The sequence below is a fragment of the Anoplolepis gracilipes genome, chromosome 17 (genome assembly GCF_047496725.1).
Source record: "Anoplolepis gracilipes chromosome 17, ASM4749672v1, whole genome shotgun sequence".
NCBI classification, from domain to species: domain Eukaryota; kingdom Metazoa; phylum Arthropoda; class Insecta; order Hymenoptera; family Formicidae; genus Anoplolepis; species Anoplolepis gracilipes.
This window is the reverse complement of record NC_132986.1, coordinates 8,355,179-8,377,353: the sequence shown is the minus strand read 5'-3', so window position 1 is coordinate 8,377,353 and position 22,175 is coordinate 8,355,179. Positions and strand designations below refer to the sequence as shown.

Sequence of the window (22,175 nt, the reverse complement as noted above, 5' to 3'; positions counted from 1 at the left end):
ATTTTATAAATAAGTCAATACTATACAAAGTATCGTTTTTAATTATTTATTTGTTTTTTTTTTTCTTTTTTTTTTTTGATAGAAAGAATGTAGGATAAAAATATATTTTTCTTCCACATTGTGTGTTATAAAAATCACATTATTAATAAATTTATTCTTGTATTTAAATATATATAATATTTCTTTCTATTTGCGTACATAATATAACTGAAAAGCAAAAAGATTACATAATGACATTGCTTAATCAATCTTTTTAATGTTTAAATATATATAGTCCAAGCCTGAGATGAATGAAAAACAGTCTTTGAAGCAAAGCAGAGACACAAGAGTAACATTCTTTAAAGATTCCCTTATATAAGTTAAAAAAAAATTAAGATCTTACCGAGACCAATTTTGCTGCGCGTACGCTGGACCGCGGGCGGTGCATTGTGATTCTCGGTCAAAGTCGCCAAGCAGAGGCCGTCACCATCGTGGAGTGAATCAAAGACGTTCACCGTTGACGGCTCCACCGGATACAGACGACCTACTCGACCGCCCAGTTCCCAGTACGCCAGGGTGCACCATTCCCTCTGCCCCGTCTCACCTGTGGACAGAACAGAAAAAAGAAGTAAGATAAATATGTAGTCTTCTTTTCTTCATCAATATTTATATATAAATGACATTGTGATTGTTATCCTAGAAAAAAGGTGCCAATCGCGTAAAAACATAAGGATTAAAAACCGAAGAAAAAATAAATGTGGTGTTTTCGTCATTCGTTCTTCACAAAAACAAAAAGGGGAGCCTTAAAATATTTTACTACAATGTAATCTCTCTAATATACGCATCCAGCTGCTTTAGAATCCTTTTGTGTTTGGTCACGTAGTACATTAATATAATATTTCCGTTACTCAAGGAAAATGCTCAATTTTCTAAAAATTGATTTTTATCTCCGGATGAAGCCCGATAAAGGACTTCCCGAAATGAGATGTTTTGTTAACGATACCGCTTTCTTCCCAGGAAAGAGGTTTATATGAAAGAAGAAACTGCAGGCGGTATTACAAAGGACCGGTTGCCGGCAAGTCCCACACTGTCGCCGTCACGGCGTCTCCGGTGGCGTCATCGTGACGGCGCCAGAGCCTGTAGCCTGGACGAGTCCGGTCGAGCAAATATGAAAGGATTCGTGAGAACGGCGGAAGGCGCATAACAATCGAGGATTGCATTTCGTTTTGTAAGTCCAGAATAACGAGGAATTAAATTAATATCGAAAATCATATTATTGTCACAATATTTTTGATATTTCAAATAATTTTATTTATTTAATATTTAAATAATATATTATAGATGATATTATATTGAATGACTGCAATGTATATTGAATTCCATTTAAAAAGAAAAAAAAAAAAAAAAAGAGAGAAAAAGTCTATCTAAAGTAGAGACATACAAAAAATGGATATACGCAACAACTGCATTAATTTATATTAATATAATTCATAATACCTATATTGTAGTTTTTATATTTTGCAACATGAAATGTATGAATTCAAGTCTATTTTAAATCTAAAATGATAAGATAAAATGATTACGCAAATTTATATTAAGATATCCTTTTTTTGGCCGTAACGCTAGATGATTAGTCATAATCCATGCTAATCCCAAATTATTTAAATTTGTATATTACCAATAATAGATAACTTTATTTCTGAAAAATAGATAGAAAGAAGATAAAATTGTATTTTTTTAATATAGTGTCAGATGACAAATAAGTCGAACGTGATGTAAAAATTAATTATTTAAGTACTAAGTTACTAAATGAATTGATCAACTAAATACTTTGACATTAATTAATTTGTATATTTTTCCTTTAAGTTTCATTGCATCACAACACTTTAATATCGCAAAACGTGTTTTGGAATCAACAAATTTCGCGGCACCTATAGTGCACAGCTGTTGAAGAAAGCTTCTACGTTCTCGACTCTTGCCGATGATTGGTAAGCCGATTAATGACTAGTCTCGCCGAGCTAATCAAACATTAACTTCAAGAACTCGCTCGGAACGCTAGATCAGAAACTTCGTTGTGCATGAAAACACGAAAAGTACGACCAAAAGCACGTTCTTATCTCGACCGCAATAAACGTCGTTCGATTTCGAGTCTGCTCGGACATCGGGGCTTGGCTCGACTCAGCTTGGCTCTCTTTCTCTCTCTCTTTACGATTTGATACGTCTTCTAGTGCGTAAAAGCAGCGTCACACACAAGACAGAGAGAAAGAGAGGAGAGAGAGAGTATGTGTGCGGACGGTAAGACGGGGGAATCGGGAGGGCCCCTTGCTTCCACTACAGATAAAAATAGATATTACGAGTTTACCGCGGCGCCAAGATTGCGGGGTATCGCGACGATTACGTCATCGGTAGTAGCGCGAGTGGTTGGAGCAAGGACGCCTGTCGCGTCGACCGCCGTCGCCGCCGTCGTAGTCGTCGTTGTCGTTGTCGTCGTCGTCGTCGTTGTCATCGTCCCCGTCGTCGAATTTTCATGTTTATCTGCGATCGTCTGCAGTCTTTTAGCAATTCCTGATGACTGATCACCGCTGCGCTGCGCGTTTTATTTCGTCCATCGAATTATTTATCGCGGATGAAAAATCAAACGCGAGATAAATACGCCGTGTCTCGCAATAATTATCAAAAATCATATAGACACTAGAGATCATGTACGAAAGAGCTTCGATGTTGAAACGTTAAAGTAAATAATTAATGGAACATTTAGGATAAATTTAATTTAATATAGCTATATATTTCTCGTTGTTTGGCAAAATTTTAGGACGTTAAAAATCTCCTCATCACTATATACGTCACTAAATAGGGGGATAACTCGTAGGGAGAGGAAACGAAGTCGCGAGATTGCGAGAGATCGCACTCTCGCGAGATGCATCCTGCGATCTTACGGTCGCGATACAATAAACGCAGTCACTAAATGTGGGCCACGCCACCGCAAGGCAGCGAACAGGCAGCGCGCGCGTGCGAGCCGACGCATGTGCTTGGAAAATTGGAAGCAGACTGAAAGCCCTGTAATAAAGCAATTCTGTCGGTTCTCTGAAGATCGCGATAAAGAAGCAATTACGAAATTGACTGCAGCTTGCCGCGGCTCTTAAGTGTCCTCGTTTCTCAGCACCGAGACAGAGAGAGAGAGAGAGAGAGAGAGAGAGAGAGAGAGAGAGAGAGAGAGAGAGAGAGAGAGAGAGAGAGAGAGAGAGAGAGAGAGAGAGAGAGAGACGTATTATTTCGTCTGGCTGTCTCTTAGAGACGTACGTCCGCAGCCTTTTATTTTCATAACCGCTCTCGTTTCCAAGGATTTCAGTCTGGTTAAGAAAAACCTCTCAATGAATCGGTGCCGGCGACCGCGCCGAGAATTACCCGCTGTTCTTTGCACTGCCAGACTAATTCTTCCCGTGTAACACCGATTCTACAAAGACATGCAATGCCTTTGTAAAACAGTATCTAACGATACATATTTAAACGTGTTATTAATATATGTTTGTGTATTAAGATGAGATATGAAATACGAATCTTATTCCAATTCAGTCGGAAACATACAACTTTTAATAATTCGTAAAATAATATAATTCTGACAGCTGATATACGAGCTTATAATATATATAATAGTGGTAGGATAAAATAATAAAATAATTCCATCGGGAAAGATTGGCGCGAGCATCTAATGGCTAATGGCGTGGAGTCAGTCGCAGATATTTATCGTTTGCAGCATACGCAGATCTCGAATGTCGACCTTCCCCAGTCGCATACCAATCGCCGCGCAGAGCGATACGGCAAGGTGTTTGCACGGGAGCGTGTGTAAACACGGATGAGAGAAAAATAACGCGTCGTCCCGAGACACGCGACAGCGCCGGCTAAAGTATCTGGAGTCTCGTTTGGAATGCGATACGATCGTGCGTTGCAGGCGCAATCGTCCCGCTCCGAGGCGAAACGGGCGTATACGTACATGCATCTTGTAAGAGATAGGACACGTTTAAATTAATCCGTCAATATACGTAAAATCGAGAAAGGAATTGCGCGATCAAAGAATGACACTCAAATTGTTCCAGAAAAGAATGCCCAGCTGCAACGTATTGATTGATCGATCGATCGATCGATCGTTTGCGGGGAAAAGACACAAGTTTTGCGCGAGAAATTTTCTTTGTAACTCGTTAATTAATAAAAATATTGTAAGGGATAAAATGTAAATTCTAGAAAAAGCATGTTCATAGACGCGGAGAAAATTGGCAAATCTTTCGCGAGGGCGCACGACCCCTCGGAACGATTCATACAGAAGGATGAGGCGAAAAACGGTGGATAATAAATTTCGACGAGCGAGAAGAGAAAGGAGAGGAATTCGCGATGCCATTGTCGCAGCACTCGGCCCAAAAGCAAATTCCAGAGAAATTGGATGCAATTACTTATCGACGCGCCGCGCAGCGATCTGCAAAGAATAATGTTGGCGGTCTTCCCTCCGACAGCGCTTCGTGGAGAACGACCGGGGATTGTTGTTTTGATCAGCTCAATATTTTACGTTCGTAAATTAATCTGGCGCGATTTATATCTTCCCGTGAATTCAATTCGTATCGCCGAGAAACACGGACGTTCAAAGGCCGTTCTCTCGATTGACATATTGTTGAACTTAACATAAACTAACAGCGTGCACTTTGTGGAATTAATACATTTGTACTAAAAACATTCCTAAAAAAAATATATGCACACATTTTTCTTATGCGACAAGCAAAATCAATAAAATATATTTTAATGCAATTTTTTATCTGTATTTTAATAAATTTTCATAAAGGTCAATACACTTAAAAATGTAATGAAATACTGTTTCATATCAGATTGGGATATGACGGAAGAACTGCAATTTCTATTTCTTGATAGTGAAAGAGTTTAATATCGACATTCCATCTCCGCGACGACGAATAATAAAATCCGCGTTTATAGCGTACACTTTATATCGCTCCGGTCGATAAGGAAAGCAAATTGTGAACAGTGCTTTAAGCGCAGATCGGTCGCAAGCAGCCGTAGCAAAGCCATCGGAGTGCCAATGTATTTTCCTAGTTGGGTCAAACACCTTGAAGCTTAGATAAGGTTCCCAACCTTGGCATGGCCGAGCCAACTAACTGCGTAACGTGGGTGCACATTGCAGGATCACGCTATTCCGCATACGTACGGAACATTAACGATTTTGCACGTAAAGAGATAAGCTGCATTCATCAACGTAAAGTAGTACGTAGAAAAAAATGTAGAGAAAAAATATTTTAAAGAGACATGTCTTTCATTCATTGCGATTAAAAATATAGTAACGTATACCTCGACCTTTCATTCATTTTTATGAAAAACGATAAATCATGCAATCATGTTTCAAAGTATTAACACACAGACAGTTCAAAGTAAAAAATAGTAATAATGCAAATGCACGCGTTGCACGCATGATATATTATGATACACATACTTCCTTTATTAATTATTAAATTTGTCCATCATTCATGTGCAATTTTATTTTATATAAAAAAAAAAAAATATATATATATATATATATATATATAATTTTAAGAGAGGTTTTTTTCTTAATAATTTTTTATTTCATAATTATTTTATTTTGTTTCGTATAAATCCTTGATTATTTGACCCTGATTCTGAAGGCAATCTCTTCTCTATTCTACTTATTCCAAAAAGAAGGCAAGAATTTCGCGATCCGTTCGTCCGCGAGTGCGCGTGAGATCACGCTGGTAGTCAAGCAGGCGCACCGCATCGGGGTCGACGGCTATACGGTAAAGGTAGTAAAGGTAGTGGCCGTGTCGCGTATATATATCGGCGCTCGGAGAGACGTGACCCTTGTCCTTCAAACGGCCTTTCTACGACCGTGCGTGCGCGCGCGCGCGCGCGCGACTCGTATAGGTGCGCGTTGCATACCTAACGACGCGCGTTCTCGCGTAAGAAAGCCGGCCACCGACGACGACTCCATTGCAATCGCGTCTCGCGTGTGTATGTAATGCGTACACGCCGATCGTGTCGTGTACATACGAGCGCAACGACCGCTCCAGCTATAACCCACAATTCTCCGCTACCGCTACAGGAACGTATTTGCCAAATTCCTCACCTCCGAACCGCAACCACAAAGATCCATTCCTTGCAAAACGCGGCTCAGGTTTACACATTTGCGACTCAACATCATGTGTACCTTGCCGCGTGTTTAAAGTGTTTCGACACTCGTAAATATTATTCTGTTATTCTTATTTAATATAGCATTATTTTACAATTTTTTGTAGATAATATATAATTTAAAAAAATTTCCTTAAAACAAAAGAAAATATAAAATTTCATAAAGTATATAGAGTAATAAAATATCATTTTGTGTTGAGATTCCATAAATTTATTCTTTTATTTGTAATACAAATTAAATACCGAAAGAAATAAATAGTAATAGTCTATGATCTAATATTATAACATTCTAATGCTATTAGACTAGATTAAAAGTTTTAACGACCGTCTTAATCTGTCGGCAGCAGTCAATATCATTTATGTTACAACGTTTACGCAACATTAGTACATTCATTTATTAATGACACGAATTAAGCGATTTCGAAGCGACTCTTTCCATCGCATTAATTTACGTCAAAAAGAGAAATTGCTTTTTCTCACATATAATGGACTTTCTTATTTCTGTCTCAAAGTAATGCAATTTTTGCTAACAAGAATAGAATATCCGCGTCACATATTATATTATGAAATGAAATAAATTATTGCGTAATTTCGAATACTTTCGTATACATATATACGTGCAGATGTGACTACCTTTTATTTGTATATGTTACAAACGTGCGCAAACATGTCGTATCAGTGTGTGTGCGCGTATGTATATAATTTGATAGAGACGAGAAACTGAGATAGAAACTACAAGTTTAGCCGAGCAATATTTGCCTGCGATAAGATGCGCGCAGCATGCCAATGGCGCCTATATTATATAGTTCGACGGCCGGAATTTCAAATCAAAGCTTACAGAAAATGCTATAAAGACACACTTTTATATCCTTAATCTAGGGATGTCATAATCTCCCGTCAGATTACGGAAAAATCTCCGGGAAGATAACTGTCGAAACATTTTTTTTCAGCTTAACATATATATATATATATTTTTTTTTTAAATTAATTTACTTATTTTTTTATTCATATATTTATATTTATTTGTAAATTACAAATAAATTATATTCCCTGTTAGAGATAAAATTCACGAGAAAATCTCAAATTTTTTTCTTCATTGTAAAATAAATTATCTGTATAATTTTAGAAAAATGGGATATTTTATTTCACTACTTTAATCTTATATTATTCTCTTCAATATTAAGTGTTAAATTTGGTATTGTAAAATTCTTCCTTATTTTTTGGAAGTTGTGTACAAACGTTGAGTTATCGCGATAATATTATATCTTCCAAATATCACGACCCGCAAATATTTGCATAACCAGTGGCGCTAACTAAATGTGTTTTAAAATACATCTACTTAGAAGTCAACTAAATACAAATTATCGCTCAAAGGCTGATAAACGTTTCTCCTGTAATAAAAAACTGGTATGAGAATATATACGTTAAGCGATTTAAAATAATAACAACCAAACATCAAGCTACGCACTTTCTCGGACTTAATAAATCAATCATGTCATAAACATTGATTGAATGCAGGTGCGCACAAGGAATCATTTTCAATCTCGCGTGTGTAATCGGAAACGAGAAGAAACTAGACGACGATTGTGGAATAAGCCAGGAACTACTACCAGCTTACCTTGAGAAATAGAGGGAGACGCACGATTTCAGAAGATCAATGAAGATATACATATATATATCAGTGGATTCGTGCTACTTTTAACGATTAAAAAATAGCGATGCAATTTTTTCGAATTTCTTTTGCAAATCTTGGTGTTATTTTACCACAAGCGACGTGTCAAGTTGCATTAGATAAACTCGATATTACATAATCACGTCGATATTGATTGCGTGAAGTATCTCGCAAAAAAGTATCGTGCCATTCATCGAAATTTATCGCACGGCCTTGCGAAGGCGATTATAATCACGATTAAATTTATATCGCGCGTTTCCCCCCGAATTTCTGTGGAAATCAACAGCGACTCACGCGTTCTAATCGATTAGCGAGATTAGAGATCAGGCGACCACGCAGTTTATCATCGAGTCGTAGATATGTCTAACGCTGAAATAATTTTTCTTATTTACACACGTATTGTTCTAAAGCATCAAGTGTTTTGCAACTCATCATAACACTAGCAATATTAAACATTTCTGGTAAAGTAGAGAAAACATGACTTTAAATATAATTTCAAATACATTTAAAATATAATACAAAAGAGTGAGAGATTTAGAATAATGTTTATTTGTTTTCTAAAGTTCTTTTTTGATACCGGTCCTTTTTTTGCATATTTCGCAAAATAAAATTCACAAATGACGGATTCACGCGAACATTCAGCGAAAATCGATAAAAAAAAAGAAAAAAATCATACAAGTACACAGGTAATACGCAGCGAAAAGCTCTTCATGTCAATCGAGGTGACGCGACGATATCGGGGGCCACGCGCGTCAGAGAGGCGACAGATGACCGCGTCAGCGAGTCGCCAAGTCGAGGACAGACGCCTTTTAAACGAGACTAGCGGAAAGGAAGGATCGTTCGTCGCGCCAGCGAGGCGCACCGGCTGACTTTCACGTGGGATTCTATTCACGAGTCGATCCTTCGAACGAGTGTCGAAAAAAAAAAAAAAGAAAACCTTACGCGCGGCCAAAGACGACGACAACAAAGCCATAAACCGTTCGCTTCCTGCGTCGCGTCGTCCGTCCGGTTCTGAATGCATTACATCGACATCGTCGACATCGTCTTCGTCGTCGTGGTCGTGGTCGTCGTCGTCATCGTCATCGTCATCGTAGAGTTGCACTCGCACGCGCAAACTCTTGACACGCGTGGCATAAATATCGGCGGAATAATATCGCGACACACATTCCGAGAAAACAAATATCCCGCGGTCTCTTTGATGAGACACTTTCAATCATACGTATATTTGTGTATATGTGTGAAAAGAAAAAGATAATTATATTTATAATGATTATTTACATACATATGCGCGAGTGATATGTAATGATATAATAATAAATACAAGTTAGGAATATGATTAAATGAATTTATGTTGTTGTAAATTATTTAACGGCGCATCTATAAAAATAGATCGAAGCAACGTGATGCATTTTATTAAGACTTTGATGGCGTCAGAATGTCGCCGCGGCACGCATCGCTGAATAGGCAAGATAGATCCGACGGATAAGGCTTGCATTTAAGAATTGCATCTTTCCCGAGAACGCCCACTGCAGGCTTGCAAAATTGCACGGAACATAAAGCTGCTAACAGGGTGTCTCGCTTCAAACGTATATATTAAACTTCAACGAGTTTCTTTAACACAGTCAAATTTAAAGTTGAATAAGTCGCCGATCACACTTGCGATATTCTCGTCGAAGGAAAGTCGATGATCGAATTCATCAAGAATCTGTGGTTAAAAATTTAACGAGATAACAGCGGGACATTCCCTATACATGAGAACACTCGCGAAATGCGTGCGCCCCACGCTTACATACGTGCGTAGTGCGCATAGTAAGTGAAGATATAAAGTCGTCGGGTGTTTGCTTAAGTGCGTGTCATATTAGAAAACGGTACAGAGCGAGAATATTATTGGCGCCTGCCTGGCAGGGGAATGCGACGGCGCGTGTTGCATACGGAATCTGAATAAAACGAGAACCGACGCGTAGAGAGACATTATACATATACATATCGGAATACATATATACATACACATTCCTTCAGGGGCTCACGGTAGTTAGTAGTATAGTTCGGGTTTAACGAATCCGAAGTATCCAAGCTATCCAACATCTATATGTGTTTTAATCCGACCATTAGGTATACTGCAAAAATCACATGGGTATAATTATACCCCCCTTCTTTCCCCCCAAAAAAAAAAAAACTCACTCAACTCGGGACACATACCGGGCATTGTGAAACAAGTAGGCGGGTGCGCCGTAAATAGTATCGCAATAAAATCGTTCAATTTATTTCGGTTCTCCTGCAAGAGGAGAGTGTCGGCCGCGCGGCACGAGGGCTAAAAAAAGACTCCTCACCTCTATTACGCGCGCATGGCAGAGACGGCAATGCTCGATCAAAAGGACACTTGGCAGCGCTTATATTTTCGTTGGCCCTTATCGACATCGTCCACCGTGCACCCGCCTTCCCGATACAGTGTCGTTAGACTTTAATAGACGCGTTTTCGGAGAATCGATATTAATAACCAGGGTTTACCCTTTCGCCTATAGTTGAACTGTGTTTGTTAAATGACATATATATATATATATATATATATAATAGAAAAATATTTCTAATGGCGTAAAAATATATTGAGAACAATAATATTATATGCAACTAATAAGTATTGCATTAATAAGACCGTATAAAATTAAATTTCAACAGATAATCAACTATGAAAAGGAAGAGAAGATTTAGACATTTAGGTCTCCGCTGAATATGTATAGATTCACGACTGCGGTGCGTATAAAAAATGCGAGCGTAAAAAGAATCGGGACGTGAAAAGACAGAAAAAAGTGCGCGGAAACTAGTACAGAATTCGTCAGTAAGGACGATATTCGTAAGAAGAACCGAATGTGCTCTGAAATCGTTTTTCAAGTCTGAGATCATTGCTCTCCTAAGAGCGCCTATAACGCAGGACACGTGTGCGGGCCCAGATAGAAAAAGAGAGAGAGAGAGAGAGAGAGAGAGAGAGAGAGAGAGAGAGAGAGAGAGAGAGGGAGAGAGAGAGAGAGAGAGAGAGGGAGGGAGGGAGAGACAGCAGACTGGGACGAAGAGCCTTCTAGAGTCCTAGACGGTTCTAAAAAAGGCTGACAGAGCGGCAGGAATCTAACGACCGTCATCATCGTCATCGTGGAACCCTTCGTATTGTCCACAAACAATGCGCCCGTAAGGAGATACGCATAGAGCGTCGCAATACAGATGCATTCGTTTGCGCACAGAGTGCGTACGTATACCCGTGTGTGTGGGTGTGTGTGTGTGTGTGTGTGTGCACGAGACGTATACAGGGAGATACGTGTTGACGCTTTGTAATGGCAGAATAAAAGATGGCCCGACGCCAGTGAAGGCGCCACATACCAGGCGCCGCCTAACCACTCTTTTCCTCCGTCCTTCTCGCGCGTAATCTATTCTCGCTATTTCTCTCTCTCTCTCTCTCTCTCTCTCTCTCTCTCTCCCTCTCTCTCTCTCTTTCTCGACCGTCCGATCTCTCGTTGTGCATTACGTCCCTCTCCCACGACAGCTGTCTCTCCCTCCTTCTATCTCTTCATCTCCCTCCGCTCTCTGCTTTCATCTCTACACGATAGTCTGCTCGTTCGCTCTCCTCCTCGGTAAATACGCACCTTTTCTCTCTCGCTCTCCCTGTCCTCCCTCAAGGCACGTTTTCTGTCTTTCTTCTGCTTATCCTTCTTCCCCTCCCGTCAATCCGCATTCTCGCTCTCTTTCCGTCTTTCTCTCTTTCTTTGACCAATTCTTTGACCCTATACAAACAGGACCGCGTGCATATGCGCGTGTGTATGCACAGTGGAATGTGTGGGGGCTCGTACGAGTTGCGTGTATGCGTGTGTTTTATATATGTACGTATGTGTGTGCACGTATATGGTGCATCTGTTTTTCACAGATTTCGCCGAACGTTATACCCACGGCGCGCGGGCTCTCATTTCTTCTCTTTCCTCCCCGTCTCTCTTCTCTTCCTTATCTCTCGCTCTCGTACGCTCGTTCGAGAGATACGCACATTGAAACCGCGTTCGATAATTTTGCAAGAACGCTCCGCCGCACAGTGGCGTCGGCAGCACGAGGAAGTTGGGGAACTTCTCTCGTAGAGTTTGAGAAAATTTCAAGCGAAAAGATCGATATCATAAGTTTATCAGAATTCAACAGCGAAAATGTTACATCGTCACGTAAATCTACCAAATCTTTGCTATAAGGTCGGGGAGATTATTGCACTGACGAGTTTCAATTGAAATTGTAACAAGCTACGAGATACATCGAATCGACTTTATCACCGGCGGGTTAACTCTGATTTTTTTTTCCTCTCTGATAAGTCTTATCGGAACCAGGAACTTGCAGATTCTTTCTTAGAAAATTCATAAAATTAAACTAGCGTAATCGTTCGTTCTCCACATTTGAGATTTCGATAGCACAAAAGGTTTTCTCTGTTCTAGGAAAAAAAAAAAAAAAGTATAATGTGTGTCTCATAGATAAATCTCGGCGCGCCCATTGGGCGGAAAAGGAATGCCGAGTCGTAACGACTTTCGAGACGGCGAAAGTATGCGTCGTACGTACACGCGTCAGAAGAAGCGCGCACGTGTTCCGTGATTGATTTAGCGTCGCGCGATCAATTCGGTGCGTAACGAGCTCTTGGTCGCGTTTTCCACGCGTAAAGATTCCGTAACGTAACGTTTCAACGATAACTCTTAGAAAGTTATCAACTCTTGGTAACTTCTCGTCCGGATCGAATATATGTTATTAAAAAATACACTATTAAAAATTAAATAATGACAATATAAAATGTCATCCTACATATACACCTTTGTTCAATAAAAATTGTATCTAAAGTTTGGAAAAATCGTTTGGTGAAAAATAGATTTCCATAGATTTAAAATTTCTCGCTTTACAATATATACAACTTTAGTTTTTTCATCAAACTTTGCGTTGCTATTCTTTTAAAATCTAAATTGCTATGCAACTTGGAATCTTTTGCGATTTGTAACAAACGCAACACTCGCAAGACAAAGCTGTCGATCCCAACCGACGGACATCTGTAGTGGAGTGTCGTTGCACCAACAGAATTCTTATGAACGACCTTCATATTTTTTTTTTTCATTCCATGCGTATTCGCGTGCGACACGCGTATCGCGTGATGCACGGTATGCGCGTTGTAATCGCACCGTATCGGTCCGATCGACGACAAAAGGGGCTTGTTTCGCGATCGTCGTCGTAAGAATCACGTTACACAGCCAATTTCTCTTATAACTTTTGATTCTAGTACTTACTTAACAGTCCCCAAATCTACGAAGCTTTAATTCTCTGTCTTTTTGTAACATTAAAAATATTAAACTATATATTATAATTTAATTTTCTTTTAATAAAAATATATCCTTGTGCAATTTTATTTAGAAATTCATTAAAATATAATTATAAAGCAAACGCTACAACTATATTATCAGTACTATAATTGCTTTCAAATGATATATCAGAAGTCTATTCAAATATCCGATTGTTCCTTCGTAGCGTTTTAATTTTCGCGGAATACAGAGGTAACGTTTCGCTTCGTGCACATAACGCAATAGTGCAGTTGATTATTGACATCAAAACGACTTCGTTGAATCCGCGAAACGCCATGCATAATATTGAATGTTATTCGATAGGCACAGATAGCGTCATCGTCGTATATAATAATCGTTCATTTATCGGTACGAATCACGAAGATCGTCCATTAAAGCCGCAAATTAATGTCAACGATAGCAATCTAATATGCGTACATAAGAAAATTTGCTATCGCATAATCGAATAATATATACGGATTTATAAAGGATATATAAAGGGACTAATTTACTTGTTTGTAAAATAATAAAATTGCACGGTCTGTTAAATCGCCATCGCCGTCGCCGTCCGAATCGTCGAGACGCATTTAAGCACGCGCGATAAATTCCGCGCGAACATCGTTTCTCTCTCGGAGGAACTTTTATCGTCTATTAATAGTTACAAAACAAGTCGCGAGACCGCGATCCTTTAATCCTTTTACAAAACAAGGTGCTAAACAACGAGGCGTAACTTATGGCAACAGTAGTAACGCGCGTAGGTCCTTGCGCGAGCGAACGCCTTTCTATCGATCGACATGTTCGATACCGATAATCTCGTAACACATGTAACTTCTTGCGATATGCGATAAAGTGCTAATATTTCAATATTTTATTTTTCCAGCTACAGCAGTTTCATAAAATTAATCATTGACCGAATTGATTTTCATGTTTATATCGTTTCTCGTACTTTAGATTGAATAGCAGCTTTCTGCGACGCTTGATGAACCGATATCATTTTCCGAGTATAATTATATAAAGAAGATTAATGCAAAACATGAGAGAAAATCTGCCAACAAGTTTCGTGTGCTGCGAGATATCATAACTTATCTCTTTTCTCGATTTATCATTTCATTTAAAAATCATAGATAGTGCTAAATGAGTTAATCATGACTCAGAATGTATCTATTAATCGGTACAGCGACGTTTGAATGATTTTAAAACCATGTTTGCATTTTATTCATGCGTCACAAAGAATGAAAAAATTTATCATACTCATTTATCATATCAATAAATTTATAATAAGATGATAAATGATAAATATATTAGGAAATTATACAGCATTTTTGTTAGCTTTTTAAAATATAATCATTAATATAAAGAAAAATTATTCCATTGAGAAAGCTAATACTTGACAAAAAGGATAGATCGATAACCATAATTTTCTTTAATTGAGTGAAAAAAACCGTGTCGATTTTAACAGTACAAAAACTATAGTCGTTTTAATCATAAAGCGAAAGGGTATCGGATATGAAGCTATCGGATGGCAACGATTTATCCGCGTTGTCGAGTCTCGCACTACGACGATTGACGCGCGTTCGAAATAATGGCAAAAAATCTGGAGCACGTATCACAAAATTGCTTGACAATCATTAGCGAGCGTAAGAACGTACGTGCTCGCCGTTACGTGAGACTTAATTTCCGAGTCCTCCCCTTGTCTCCCGCTTCTTCCCCCCCGACCAGCTCTTGCTTTCTCCGTTGCTCTCTATATTCTCTCCTTTGCTCTTTCAAACGTTCCTCTACTTGTTCTATTTCTCCGCGTTGCGTGTCCACGAGCACGCACCAACGAAGCGCACGATACGCGAAATGTCTATTCGTCTCATCTGGACCGAAATATAATGTCCATATGATATTATTGGCCGCATATAAAACGTTGATTTGAGGGAAGATCATCGTATAAATTTTTCCCTAATATTATCGACCTGAACTTTTTACGAGTTGTATAAAATTATTTTACATATTTTAAGCATATGTTACTAATTGCAAATAAGATATAAAATAATTTTGTATTTTCCAAATACATAATAAAATAGCTGTAGACATTTTTAATACAAACGTACAGGAGAAAAATATAGAGAAGATGCAACTTTATTTGTTAGATATAATTTAAAAATTGTTCATGTATATTGCCAAGTTTTATCGGCGAGTTTTCGAAAACGCAATAAAATCGTCGTTGCAAAATTAATGTTTTTCCGAACGCTCGCCGACACGATTTCGCTCTGATCACGCCTCGTAATATCAGAGACTGCTGATTGAAACACTCGGCCGCGACTCGATAGACGAGGAGGCGTGAGAGCGAGCTTCTCGGAAGAGCATACGAACTTTGACAGATGGCCTCATATAACATATCTCTCTCTCTCCTTCCTTCGAAAACTGCGGGAAACGTTTATTTCGTCTCGTAGCGCCGCCGTCGGCGGCCTCTCGGTGCAGTATAATTTAATTATTAATTTAACGACGACAAAATAACGATCGCGCGGACAATGAGGGGGCCCGATTATCTCAACGCGACGAGATAGTAGTAGTCGTAGCAGTGGTGGTGGTAACACATAAACTCTGAGCTGCATTATAATTTACAGCGATATTTATGCACTCGCGTATACGCACGCAAAACGAACTTGATACGGTGTAGTAATGGTAGAGAATCTCCTCGTTACAGAGAGTTAAGCGAACAGTCTTTCTTCCGTACGCGCGCGCGCGCGCACAGTATGCAAATTATTCCTCGAAGATACTCGACGTAATTATATAGGTCAATAATGTTATCGATAAGCATCGCGATCACGTCTGCGTCGCTTTATAAGCACGCAGCGTTTCTCCGGGAGCGACGAGGTAGTGACGGTCCTCGAATCAGGACCGTAATTACATATTATATAACGGCAACTGCACAATATAGGAATCCTTAGAAACACCATAAACTCGCCTTTCTCCCTTTACTTCTAACGTATATATTAGAGAGTTTATTATTGTTTGATATTCGCGTGAATTTTTCAAACTCAGTCTCTTTAAGCGATCGCTTCTTAATGATTTCTTGTTGATTCTTTGTATTACTGATCAGATTCCCCACTCCGTGAATTTAATTAAATAGATTGAGATATTACATTTTTATTGCGCGATATGAAAATGTATTGTAATATCTCAATCTATTTAATTAAATTCATGGAGTGGGGAATCTGATGAGTAATACAAAACAAGAAATATTGTAAAATTCACGTATTTACGCGAATACCAAACAATAACGATGTGGTGGAGCTCGGATATACAGTTAACGAAGAGCACTTCTGGATCTATTTTCGCTCGATCGAAAGATCGAGGCCGTCGACCCAAACGGATCTCACAGAGCCGAGAGAGAAAAGAAAGAGATAGCGAGAGAAACACTGGATCACGCTTTGCGAATCGCGATATTTGCTCTTTCTCACTCACTCTCGCTCTTCGCACTCGACGAGGAGGACGATGACGACGACAATGACGAAGACGAAGACGAAGACGACGAGGGGCAATCAATCCGTCATTTTATTAAGAGGCTTATTTCGCGCCGCGATTTCATTCCCTCTCAAGTGGCCTGATCCAATTCGATTTCATGGCGTTCCTCACCGTGTGCGTGCGTCGTCGCTTAGCTCTTTTTCATTGATGGCCGGCTCATGTGCAATCGTGACTCCTTATTACGCGATTCAACGGATAAAATTATCCTTTAATCTTATAGTTATGACGCGGCGAATGTCTTCTCGAAATTATCGACAAGATAGAAAGATAGAAAGATGCAACAATATTGACTTATTATATAATCCAATTATAAGGATTTATTACTTCCATATAAAAGATTAGTTCTTGTCTCTAAAAACATACTTGACAATTTATTTTAATTGCATGTTTCACGTGAAAAAAATAACAGTAGAAAAAAAGCAACAGACAATTGTTACAAACAAATTATCAAGAGATCTATAATTATTAAGAAAATATGATGAATTGGATGAATCATGATAATTTGCGAAACCTAGAAATGATCAATCTCGCGGTCGAATGAGTCGTAGCCGCTAATTGAAGCGTTTTAACTCTTCATTTATTTTCCCGTTTAACGAACTGTTAACTCTTAGAGTTAACAGCTACATAAAAATTATTCTTTGCTTGACTTACAACTATCTTGTATGAACAACGTGTCATTATTATCTACAATTAACTCTTTGACACGTTGAAGGAAACAACGTATATTTCACTTAATTTACCGAGTTATATTTCGATAATTTTCGGAAACTTGATGTTTGTGTTCGTTTCTCTTCTCAACGTGCGCTGGGAAGAAAGCTCTCCTCTTTAAGAAAGAAAAGAGTTCGATCCGGCTTTTCCAGTAGATTTACGAGTAACTTTGACCCGCATGTGTCACCGCCGGAAAAACACGAAAGACGCAACTATAATGAAAATGAAACTGAAACTCGTATATTAGAATATCCACAACAGATAATTTTGTTTTGTAATTTTTTATGACTCAATAAAATATAAAGAAAATAAAAAAGTAATAAAGAATATTCAGAAATAAAAAGCATTTTAATAAAAAAAAGTTAAAGATTATATTATGTATGTAATATGCAGAAATGACAATAGAAAGTTGTATTTCGTGTTAACTTGTATAATTAAAAAAAAAAAAAAAGACAATATGAAAAAAAGATATGAATTTTACATTAAATTTTAATTATCGCGATATTATCTATTATATATAAAAGACACGAGGGGTTTGATATTTACTTTTAAAAAGTTACAGTAAATCATTTAAAAGTCTCCAAAGTTTTCTCAACAAAAATAGTGAATGGTTTAAAAGTCTCCAAACTTTTCTCAATGAAAATAGTATGCTATTGTTCCTTACGTCCGGTCGGAGAGACTTCGTGCATTCATACTTTTGTTTCACGGCAGTCAAGCATCGCGACGGTCTCGACGGGAGATCTCAATTCAGAAAAGTAGTTCTGGGGATCCGATGAATGAAACCGGCCCGTCTATTTTCCTCGGTTATCGTGTTAAGACCGAAGGGTAGCGCCAGTAATGATCTTGCCATTGAGAAGGGATGCGGAAAAGAATGTTCTGGACCGATGGCGACGGCGACGGCGACGTCGGGTGTAGCGAAGGAGAGGAGCGGACAACACGAGCAACCTGTTGCGTTTACGGTGCCGGAATATATCCGCGTGCCTCTCCTCCGCGTGGCAGCACCCACACGCAACATGTTGCAATCCCCGAACCTACGACTATAAAATATTTGCGCACAACCGACTGTACTCGAGCTACACGCTCGAGAGCTGCCTCGACCACTCGCGCACTGTGTACGTAGGTGGACAATTTATTGTTGGGAAGCGAGAGCTTTGTGCTTGCGCGAATCGGGAATGCGAAGGGAATTGACCTTATGGTCAGTCACGTTTTCGTTTAGGGAGAAATTTCAACAATTTTTATCAAAAAATGATAGAATAATTTAATATATAACGCATACTATGACAGTGATAGAATATATAATAACGTAAAATAAATATGTAATATATAATAAAAAAAAAGCGAAAGGGAAAAGTATAATCTTTGATGGGAATTTTGATTAAAAAAAAATTAAATTATTTACCCACGCACAAACAAAAAATATAACGATGTAATATATTAATAATCATGATAATAAAAATTCTTGGATCAAAAATTTACTTAACATAGTAACATTTAATATAAAAAGAAATTTAACTATATGTTGCAGAATAATTATAAATGAGAATATATATTACTGAGACTTTATAAATTTTTTAATCAGAATCTGTCAGATCCTGTTCTGCTTTCAAAGATTAATCATGGAGTTTGAGTATTTCAAAAGTTCATCAAAAATAATCTCCAAAGGATAAAACGTCGGCAACAAAGCTTCTCATTCCGCGCTCGAGATTCTTGAGAGACAAGACGGGCGCATTTCGATCGATCGTCGGCCGAAGGCGGCACGGCAAGCGGGAAAGAGAAAAAGAGAAAGGTAGAAAGAGAGAGAGGGAGAGAGAAAGAGACCTAGCGCCAAAATAAATCAATAAAATAGCGAACCCGAGTCGGGCATGTAGGTGCATACACGTACAACGTGTATGGCTGTTACACGTATGGATATGAGAGGCGAGGTGAAGAGAGAGGCTACGGCGTGGCGCGACGGCCGAGGAGAGAGGAGAGTCGGAGCAGGCGAACGAGCGAGCGAGGTCGAGACACGCGGCAGCTGTCTGGCGCCAGGGGTCCCCCTGTTCCCTCAAACAGTCGCGCCGAATGCCACCCACCTTAGCCGACCGACCTATCGTGCCATTCTCAAACCTGCCTGCTTCCCGGGAGCCCGTCCGGCTCTCTCTTTCTTTCTTTCTTTCTTTCTCTTCCTTTCTTTCCTTTCCGCGCGCATTAACTGGCGTTCCTGCGATCGTCGTCCTGCTGCGGATGCAGCTTGTGTCCGACGTGCAGCACATTTGACGGACTTGGACGACTTCGTTACCGTGAATTCATATTCCTTTTCGTCGCCCGTGCTCGATGAAATTTTTTAGCTTGTCAGACTAATTATTTAATAGTCGAATCATTAAATATCAAATAGTGCTGCTAATATCCATATTTTTTTTTTCTTCCTCTGTATGCGATTTTTATATTATACTGATATATTATCGAGGTAGAAATATATGAAGAAAATAAGAATAAAGCCTTGAAAAGATTTAATCAGCGATTAAAGTTGAAAAACGCTCGATCGAGTTTTGATATTTCTAATTCAAACGATATTTCTGTTCTCTCCCGGAAGCAGTGTTCTATCTATAACTGACTCAAATAAAAAGACTCTACCACGCGTGTTTATAATTCCGTGCCATCCTCTCTGGCGCGCTCTAAACTTCACGTATCACGTATTATATTGACCGCGTGTAACATCGCGTAAATATATGTGATAGTTACTAAGCCGACGAAAATGTATTTGCGCCAACAGATTTTCATTTCCGGCAAACGGGATTACTGTCGAGAAGATGGATCGAATGTGTAATGTCACTTTTAAATCCCATAAATTCCAAGCTTAGTATGTGCGTGTGAAATTGAAACATTTAAAAATTTTCTATGACAGATAGCATATACTTACTCATATATTTTGTTATAACAATCTGTGTGTGAAACTGATGTAGCACTGGTCGCTGATTTCTTTAATTTAATGACAATCTTTATACACTTACACATGCATACTGATAATCTTAATATTAATTGACTTTTTTATCAGAAATTTAATTACTACAAATAAACATTAGATATTAAAAATTAAAAAGTTTATAATCAATAATAAAATAATTCAATAATATAATTTGTAGTGTAATTTTTAAAATAATTTACACCTAATTAAAATGTAATTCAAGCCTTAAAATCCTAAGAATACATGAGAAGAATTTAACTTAAAAGTGACATTTAATGGCTTATACTGTTATAATATAGCGGAGATGTCTTTTCAATTTATGATCATTGTGGTAAATTGCACTTTACGTGACCACTCCCAGATTAAATGCGCAAATGACACGAACGTCGTCTGTTATTCAGTCTTGTAAAATCGCGAGAAGCACCAGACAGAGGCGCAATTTGCTGCCGACTTAAGAATGTCTGACGTTGTCAGAGTAGTAGTGGCCTTTGCATTGGTAAAGGCAGATAGTAAAAGTAAAGACCTCGATGCATAGGAGGAAAACTCGCCAACGTTACTCGCGAATATTATGATTCGATTACTTTTTTTCATGGATATGAAAAATTCACAATCGATTGAGAGGTGAACTAATGTCATGCTCTTATCCGTATCGTAATTTTTCTATAGATCAAATTATGTTTCTTGACAAAGTGTCACCAAAATTTATAACATCGCGAAATATTATTGAAAAATATTATTAAAAAAATATATTTAATAATTGTAATTAAAAAAAAAATACTTAAGTATTATAATAAATTTTCTGGCAATTTTTTGTTTCTTAGAAATTATTTTAGTAATAGTAATATTATTCGGAATTTCGTGAAGAAAATTTTAAATTCAATTCAACAACATATATAATTGTGAAAAATTATTGAACGACATTGCGGAGAAGCGAGAGTAATCATAGCGGCGAGAGAGCAGAGTGCGCTCACTTTCCTCCTTCTGGTCGGGGCCAAAAACGTTTCAGGCGTTCCACGAAGCAGCAACGCGAGCGAGAGCAGCTTGAGAGTAACCCGAAAAACGACGAGTCCGCGATCCATGCAGTGCGTCATGCGTGAAAACCTACGCGCGCGTCAGCTTCATGGAACGTACTTGCTGAGGAAATTTCTTCGGCGACCGTCGGCCGACACGATAATGCATCATTCTGCCCTTTCGAGAAAATCTAGCGTGACTTTGATGGTTATTATGTCGGCATGATGAGTAAATAATTATCACGTATGACATAGTATGTAAAACATTAAATGCTGCCAAAATTATTATGATTTTTATGAAGAAAGAAAATGCGATTAAAAATATCTATTTATAATAATTTAAAAAAAAACTAAATCTCTCTCTGAATCTATACACGCGTATGAAAATCATATCTAAGTCAAGAATTGTGATTTTTTTTCATCGAAATCATCACAATTTAAAAAAAAATTCAGATTTTTTAAATTTTTCCTACAGGGAAGAAATGCGTGAGAAGAAATTGATTGCAGCATCGATCAAGGTTAACCACATGGATAATAGGCATAGCTATCGATCAGTGGTGTAGTCGGAGGCATCTCCGATCGATCTTAAGCTTAACGATTTTCGAAAATTAAAAAAAGTATATGAGGCAAGGAAAAAAGGTGTCTCTTCATGAGACTTATTTTGTATTCCCAAAATTTAATGCCGGTTGAAACTTGGCTCGGGATTCAACATTTCGCTACCGTTATAACGATTCAACGGAACACCCTGTATATATTTCTCGCCGCAGGGTCGGTTTGAACATATGGAGTACGTATAACCTTGAGGACATAGTTAC

At 38.4% G+C, this 22,175-nt stretch overlaps 1 protein-coding gene and 1 long non-coding RNA gene across 5 annotated transcripts in view; both read right to left on the bottom strand.

The window, feature by feature from the left end:
• Positions 1–22,175, bottom strand: part of Dad (Daughters against dpp) — a 59,184-nt gene that overhangs the window by 4,512 nt on the left and 32,497 nt on the right. For all 4 annotated transcript variants that reach the window (XM_072909716.1, XM_072909719.1, XM_072909718.1 and 1 more), the window contains one exon: positions 383–583. In XM_072909716.1, coding sequence (XP_072765817.1) covers positions 383–583 — 201 coding nt within the window. The remainder of the gene's footprint in view (positions 1–382; positions 584–22,175) is intronic.
• LOC140675370 (uncharacterized) lies at positions 5,535–22,169 on the bottom strand. The gene is made up of 2 exons (XR_012048387.1): positions 10,049–22,169; positions 5,535–9,966 (listed from the first exon to the last, which is right to left on the bottom strand). It is a non-coding gene; the product is annotated as an uncharacterized lncRNA (long non-coding RNA).